Source organism: Carya illinoinensis, chromosome 4, assembly GCF_018687715.1.
Source record: "Carya illinoinensis cultivar Pawnee chromosome 4, C.illinoinensisPawnee_v1, whole genome shotgun sequence".
Lineage (NCBI taxonomy): Eukaryota > Viridiplantae > Streptophyta > Magnoliopsida > Fagales > Juglandaceae > Carya > Carya illinoinensis.
The window spans coordinates 34847091-34854619 of NC_056755.1; the positions used below are offsets into that span (position 1 = coordinate 34847091).

A 7529-nucleotide genomic window follows, 5' to 3' on the forward strand; every position below is an offset into this window, starting at 1 on the left:
AGAAAATTCCTATAATAAACGTCACTTAGACGATGTATTACTTTAATTTGTTTGTCTTAGGTATGAATTGCTAATGAACATCTCAAACAAAATAATTATGTTATAAACAAGACAATATTAAATAATATGTCTATAATAGAGATATTCAGAAAAAAGAAAAAAAAATTAAAAATATTATTAAAATAATAGAATATTATTACTTCAATGGTCAACCAGAGGGTCAAATTTACTTGACTGACCAACCCAAGTATCCAATGGGTGATTCAAAAAGTCAATCCATATATTTGGGTATAGATATGAAGCTCGATTCGGCCCAATGTAGTTAAACCCATATGGGTTAAAGGTTGGACCTAACAATTGGGCAGACTATTGCAGCATGCCCAAGTCTTATATAACCCAACTTACCTTAAAGAGAAAACAAAGAAAACCTCCCAAATCAAAGACCCGCAACTTGAAAATCCTTAACCACGACCCATAATCGATAAACACAAAACAAGTCGCCGCCAAAGGTGGTTTTCGGGCATTGTTTCGGCCGACTAGACACCCTTCCTTCCTCCCCTTTCCTCTCCTTTTAAATGGTGTTTAGTTTAGTTTTGGTTTAAATCTCTTGTTTTGGTATTTAATAAGCTCTCGATGAAGGTCTGAAGGTGGAGTTGTATCGTCGTGACTCAGCGCCATGGCCAAGTCCTCGGTTCACCTCAAAACTTTCTCTTTGGTTGTTGGCAGAGAAGACACGGTGGTCGGTTGGCCTCTAGTCTTTTAGGGTGAGTGGCCAAGCGGTGGCTCTGGTCTTTCAGGGTGGTATTTTGCGGTCATGCAACCCGTTGTGGAGGTGGTTAGATGGTTGGCAGCTGCTCTGTCTTTCGGGAATAGGGGTGGCGTGGGCTGGGTTTGTAGCATAAAGAGTTGCTCCCGTGGTGGTTAGCCGCTGGAGTGGTTCTGGTGCTGCAGGATCGAGGGGGAGGTTCATGAGAGGGGCGGAAGAGAGGGCTGACCGGAACACAAGGGCGCGACTGTAGAAAATCTTTAGGGCGTGGCATGGAGGATGCGGCATGGGCTGACCTGAAAACCTGCTTTGGTGAGAGCAGTGGTGTTCGGTGCTGTTGGATGATTTCCAGTGCAGCGTGAGGCACGGGGTCGAGGGCTGGGGCAAGCCTTCAGTGTTGAAGATGGTGGCGGCGGCAGAAGAAAGAGATGAACCCTAACGGGTTGGGCCCCCACGCGCAAGCTGGGCTTTCAGTTAGGATGGGCCTAATGTTTTTACAGCGACTGTGCTTTTTGTTTTTATAGCCCTTTTCAGTTCTTGTATTTTTGTATTGGCAATTGTGGGTTTGTTTTAGCGTTTATAAACAAAAAATAGACTAGTGTCCCACTCCTTTTTTAAAGAAATGTGGGTGTTTGTCCTACTCCTCTTTTGGAGGAAGGTAGGCGTTAATACTCTTCTTCATTGGGAGGAGAGAGTGTGGTTGTACTCCTCCTCCTTGGGAGGACGGAGCGTGGGTGTCCTCTCTTCTTTGGAAGAAATATCGTTTTGTCTTTGTTTTAACAGAGAGCTTTTTCTTTTGACTGCTGTCAAGAGAGGAGGTATAGAAGTTTAGACATTGTCCGTCATAAAGAAATTTGTTGACGGGGAAGCTCCTGAGCAGTTGCGTTAGTTGACTTATAATCTGGTTCTCCTGTATTGATAAGTCACAGTTGTAACTTCATTTATGAATGAATGAATGCAATGAAGCATTTTCCATAAAAAAAAAATAAATAAATTGATCTTAATTGTCTTATACCATCCATGACCTGGCCATATAATAACCTACCCTTAGGCCGATTCTTATTCACATGGATATAAATGTAACTAAATGCAATTTCTTAAGTCATTACCTTGTTTAGGCCAAAGAGAAAATTCCTATAATAAACGTCACTTAGACGATGTATCACTTTAATTTGTTTGTCTTAGGTATGAATTGCTAATGAACATCTCAAACAAAATAATTATGTTATAAACAAGACAATATTAAATAATATGTCTATAATAGAGATATTAAAAAATAAAAATATTATTAAAATAATAGAATATTATTACTTCAATGGTCAACCAGAGGGTCAAATCTAGTTGACTGACCAACCCAAGTCTCCAATGGGTGATTCAGAAGGTCAATCCATATATTTGGGTATAGAATGAAGCTTGATTCGGCCCACTGAAGTTAAACCCACATGGGTTCAATGTTGGACCTAACAATTGGGCAGACTATTGCAGGATGCCCAACCCAAGTCTTATACAACCCAACTCACCTTAAAAGGAAAACAAAGAAAACCTCCCGAATCAAAGACCTGCGACTTGAAAATCCTTAACTACGACCCAAAATCGATAAACACAAAACAAGTCGACGCCGAAGGTGGTTTTCGGGCACTGTTTTAGCCCACTAGAGTCTAGACTCCGTTTTCAATGCATTCTAGGCCCAGCCCAAGGATGAGGGTCAGTTCAGGAAGAAAAAGAGAAAAAAAAGAAGGGAGGAGGCATAGGGCTAAGGAAGGAAAAAGAGGTTAGGAGAAAAAGTGTGAATGTGACGTAAAGAATAGAAGATAAGACATAAAGTAAGAGAAGAGCACATATAAAAGGGAGCTCCCAAATGAATTTTCGAGGGATTTCGACTTCGACTTTGCTTCTTCAACCTCGCGACAGAGATTCCAATGACGAGATCTTTATCAAAAGATAAAATTTAGATTTTTATTGTACAATAAAAATGAGAGATTGTAAAATAAATATATTGTAGTAGATTTGCTTTTCCAAACGACCGGTAGATATAAACCCAGTTCCAAACCTCATAAATCTATATGTCTCTTTCTTTTTTATTTTTCCAGCATATATTTATTGCTTATTACCATGGATGAATGCACAGACATCATAAGCCTTCCTGGACCACCTTCGGGGACTCCATACAGCACCAATTGAGGCTTGAATAGCCTCAGCAGATTGAGAAAGAATTTTTCTCCCCTTTCGATATTTTTAGGTGTTAACAGATTTTAACGTGAACGTTGGTGTTAAAATTACCCGTCTCCTCTCGGTGCTTATGATAATTTTTTTTTTGGGAAAATATCGAAAAATCATTTTTGTACCACCATAAGCTGCGATTATTGAGAAAACCAATGAACTACCCATCGACGACCATGATGACAGAGTGAGAAACAACTTTTTGGTCAACCCAATCACTCAAAAACCGAATCAATATAATTCGAATAGTGAAAAAGGTCACAAATATGAAATTCAATTGTACAAATAATAGAAATCGTATTTCCACAACAATCTGACAAAGAGGCTATCATTCCACTTGTTGGATTTGGAGAATTCGAATATGCCAATATTTCATGTCAAATCGTTATAGAAATTTGGTAAAGAAAATGTGCCTGTAGCCATTAGAGAGAAAGAGTGCAGCAATTATAAGTCTTCCACGTCTAATATTCACTCTGTGTAAAAACTCATAGCAATGAGATGCATAGAGTGAATAATGAGTCTAGAATGGAGACAACAACCTATATATATTATCCGAACTCCAATTTTACGCATTATAAAATAATGAAATTATTCGGGTTCTTAATGAGTTTCTACTTCTACACATGAACTAGGCCGTATCACTTTAATGCTCATGATCCAACCAAAATCATGGCCAGTTATATCACTTTACTGATCACAGTTAATGGACCTTACAAACATTATCCTAACCTAATTATATTTGATAAATTATATAATGTATGATTTATTATCTACGTAAGTCAACTAATTAAAATATTTCGAACAATTTGATATCCAAAGGAAGTTCCAGCTCAAGGGAGAAAGGAAACCTGAAGTTGAGAGTCTAGATTACTCGTCTAGGAAATAGGCTGTTTTGAGTTTTGGAGAAGTGGCCCTTGGAGTCAAGGAGCTAAATTCTGCAGTCTCGGTGGGGCGAAATGCATTATATTGTTTTTTTTTAATTGTGCCATGGGCTAGAAAGGACTGGAGTTTGTTTTCTGGAGAGTTAAGGCATGGATAAGGAACTTTTAAAACTGCACCAGGTTGGCTTAAAGTGGTTTTTGTTGCTTGATGTGTTTGTTACATTGATTCTCAATAGAGAAGGAATCAGAAATTGGTAACTTTTCTGTTCTGTTTTGTTCCCAAGTGATTTCCATTATTCAATTGTCATAAGCTCTCATTGATTAAAGCTTTCGATTGAGCAAACCAGTACAGTTTTTATGAAAATCTCTGGATTCACGATGTTGCATTGTTGCTCTGTGCTTCGTCCATTATTAAATGAGGTTTTTTTTTTTTTTTTTTAATCAAAATTCCATTTATGCTTTTGTAGTTTGAGATTCGACCCTTAGCAGCTTTACCATTGTCACATTAATGGCTTTGATTACGTTCAGAATCATTGGACTAAAGGAATAGATGCTTCATACCTTCCCTCTATTGAGAGTTGGAAAACATAATCTTTTTATTGGCAGCACAAAAAACACATGATGAAGAAAACAACAACAAAATCTGAAAACCAAACCCAAGTGTGTGATCCATACATATTCTAAATGATATGTAGTTTTAGGCAATTATATGCTGGTGACCATTAGTCATGTTCTTCATAGACTCAAATCTGGGACCCTTGTCCGAGAACTTTGTAGTGGCATAAAGCTTGAGGTAATCTTGAAAACGGACGTGGTTGGGATATAAGAGTTTTGGAGCTGGAGAGATCATGGCATCACCAGCAGGATTGTAGAAGGTTGCAATGGAAAGTCTGCTCCCATTTTTGTCAGCCATGACTCTGTGCAAAGCACTTTTATAAGTTCCATTGCTCAAAATTTCCAGTTGATCTCCTATGTTCACAAAGATGGTGTTGTTCTTGGATGGTGGAATCTCTACCCATTCCCCATCTTTGAAAAATTCAAGACCTGGGACTTTGTCATCTTGGAGTAAAAGTATTATCCCACCAGCATCAGTGTGCTCTCGAAGTCCTCTAACAAGTTCTGGATGTGGACACTGAGGGTACTTTGCCACTTTCGTACCCACAGAAGGACCTTTATTCCCTGAGAATGCTTCCATTATGTGACCATTTTCCAAACCAAGATTCTCGCACATGAGCTCAGAAAGCTTCTCTGCCAGCTTAACCAGTTGAGCAATGTACTCATCCATTGCTTCCCTGAATTATGCACAATATCAGTCAATATGCATACACAGATAGACACATCTATACATACACACACATATATATATGCATACATATACACATATATTATAAAAAATGTCACATTGTATGTCATCCTGTTTCCACTGTTAAATTACACTTATCCCAAAAATTTAAATGAGCCCAAATGTTTAAATTGATAAGAAGAAGTAAATTTAGTTATTTAATTATAATCTAAAAGATTCACCGTAGGTCCTCGGAGAAGTTCGAGATTTCATTGATGTTAGATGTTGGGCGATGCCAAATGAAAAAGCTGCTTTCCCAGTCTATATCAGAGGTATTTCCTTGGTTTTGAATGCTTTTAGCTATTGCGGATTTGTAGAAGCTTTCCTTCAAGTTTTCCTCATAGTGTCCATTTACCAAGTGCTTCACCTTCTCCATCAGCTCTTTATCAATGCCATGATTCTCAACCTGCATAAATGATATTTTCATTAGAATGAATCGTAATTCGATATACAATTTAGACTAAAAAGCACAATATAAGAAGAAGAGATCCTCTTACTTGAAAGAAGCCCCATTTTTCACAAGCATGGTGCAGAAGCGCCATTGTCTTGCTCCTTTTCTCACAATTGAGCTCATTAAAATCTACCACAGGGATCTCCATCTCTTCCTGTCTATTTCTGATTGCAAAAAATAGGTAACTCCAGGAGGGTATATATAGGCTTATACAGGGGATACTTACCACTACTGTAATTGATGGGCTGTTGGTATCCAAGATATGGCAGTTACAAATTAACCAGAACCTGCTGAAAGGGGGAAAAAAAAAAACTAATTGGGTCAGCTTTGAAAATTACGAGGCTATTAATAAACGAGTCCAACTCCAGTAACCCCTACCATGTGATTCGGTGTGCTTTTCTTAGTCAATAAAATTCTCCCTTGTAAACGAAGTTTTGTCTCTTTGATTTTTCTAAGAAAAACTTTCCCTCATCGGTTGGTTCTCCCCATGTAATTCCCATCATGATTTGCTCTCTCTCTCTCTCTCTCTCTCTCTCTCTCTCTCTCTCTCTCTCTCTCTGTGTATAGAGAAAGGTCCATCTATGCATTCTCTTTTGGGAAACATAATATGGTGGTTAATTTGTTCTTGTATTTTGAATAATCATTATAAACAAAAACTATGGGCAGTTTGGCACTGAACATGTTTGCTCTAAAACAACAAATGAAAACAGGTAGCGGAAAATCTTGGTCAATGGGCGCTTTTGGCTGCAAGTTAGTTGTTGTACTAAAATCCTTAATTAAATCGACCATCGGCCTTTGTCATTTATCTTAATAGACAGTCTCCATACGTGTCCAAGATTTCAACCCGTTGCCAAACTTTATTTGTTCAAACTACTAAGAAATTTCTCCGAAACTTAACCCTATATATGTTTGTTTGGGTTTTAGTAAGGTCTTTGCCTATCTTTGAACGCATGCAAACCTAAATCGTAGACATTATTTTTTGTTTTTCATCCTTGGTCGGACTATATCACAGTCAGTCGACATACGTGTGGATCTAAGCAGAAAATCTATCAGAAAAAAGTCTCAAGGCTTTGCCAGATTGGATATCTACTTCACGTGGATTGACCACCATGTTGGTGGCCTGAAATGGGCCACCAAGTGGTGTCTATGGGATGGCCAAGATCTCGATCACTACATGGTGACTAGATTTGACACCATCTAGCAGCAAGTGGTGAGTACTTCTCTCTCTCTTCTTTTTTTACTAATTTTTATTTTTTAAAATAAAAATACTTTTAAATAATTCTCTACATTTCTCTTAATTTAAAGAATAAAAATTTTCACGTGATAATCTTATATGCTATCATGTATATTCTGTCCAAAGTTGTTACTTCTCTTATATATATATATATATATATATATATATATATATATAAATGGGGAAATGGCTTGTAAAGAACACTTCCGACTATGTGCATGTGTGGCATAGGGTGCATATGGTCCATGATGTAAGGTTTAAAGTCCCTTAAATGTACAAAAATCATTAAATTTACCTATTTTTATGAATTTTAATTTTTGGGATGGTAGTTTATATGGTATGAAATTGTATATTTCACCACATTAATTAATTAAATATATCACGTGCTGCATCTACTTATTGAGAGAATACTCTAGCCCAAATACGGGAAAATGCTTAGGATATAATGCAAAAAATCTAATTTATATTTATCGAATTTAAACTTTTGGAATAAAGCATTACACTCGAGACTTATGCCTTGGTGATTAATTAACACACTCAACTAAAAAGATAAAGCACACTAATTACGTAACGTCATGAAGAGAATCACATTACAAGCAAAGTAAGAACACTTTGTATAAAGTAGATCGAGTATA

General features: G+C 37.3%; 1 protein-coding gene across 1 annotated transcript; it reads right to left on the reverse strand.

The window, feature by feature from the left end:
* Positions 1-4421: 4421 nt before the first annotated feature.
* Positions 4422-6193, reverse strand: LOC122306565 (1-aminocyclopropane-1-carboxylate oxidase 1). The gene is made up of 4 exons (XM_043118985.1): positions 6039-6193; positions 5707-5950; positions 5392-5615; positions 4422-5159 (listed from the first exon to the last, which is right to left on the reverse strand). The coding sequence occupies exons 2-4, from the start codon at positions 5806-5808 to the stop codon at positions 4565-4567; spliced, it is 921 nt and encodes a 306-aa protein (XP_042974919.1). The 5' UTR covers positions 5809-5950; positions 6039-6193; the 3' UTR covers positions 4422-4564.
* Positions 6194-7529: the final 1336 nt, after the last annotated feature.

Excerpts from the sequence above, each read along its gene's own strand:
- LOC122306565 (XM_043118985.1), bottom strand. The coding sequence starts at position 5,808 with ATGGAGATCCCTGTGGTAGATTTTAATGAGCTCAATTGTGAGAAAAGG. Across the intron at positions 5,616-5,706 it reads AAAAATGGGGCTTCTTTCAA|GTTGAGAATCATGGCATTGA; the intron begins GTAAGAGGATCT and ends TCATTTATGCAG. Across the intron at positions 5,160-5,391 it reads AACTTCTCCGAGGACCTACG|GGAAGCAATGGATGAGTACA; the intron begins GTGAATCTTTTA and ends TGCATAATTCAG.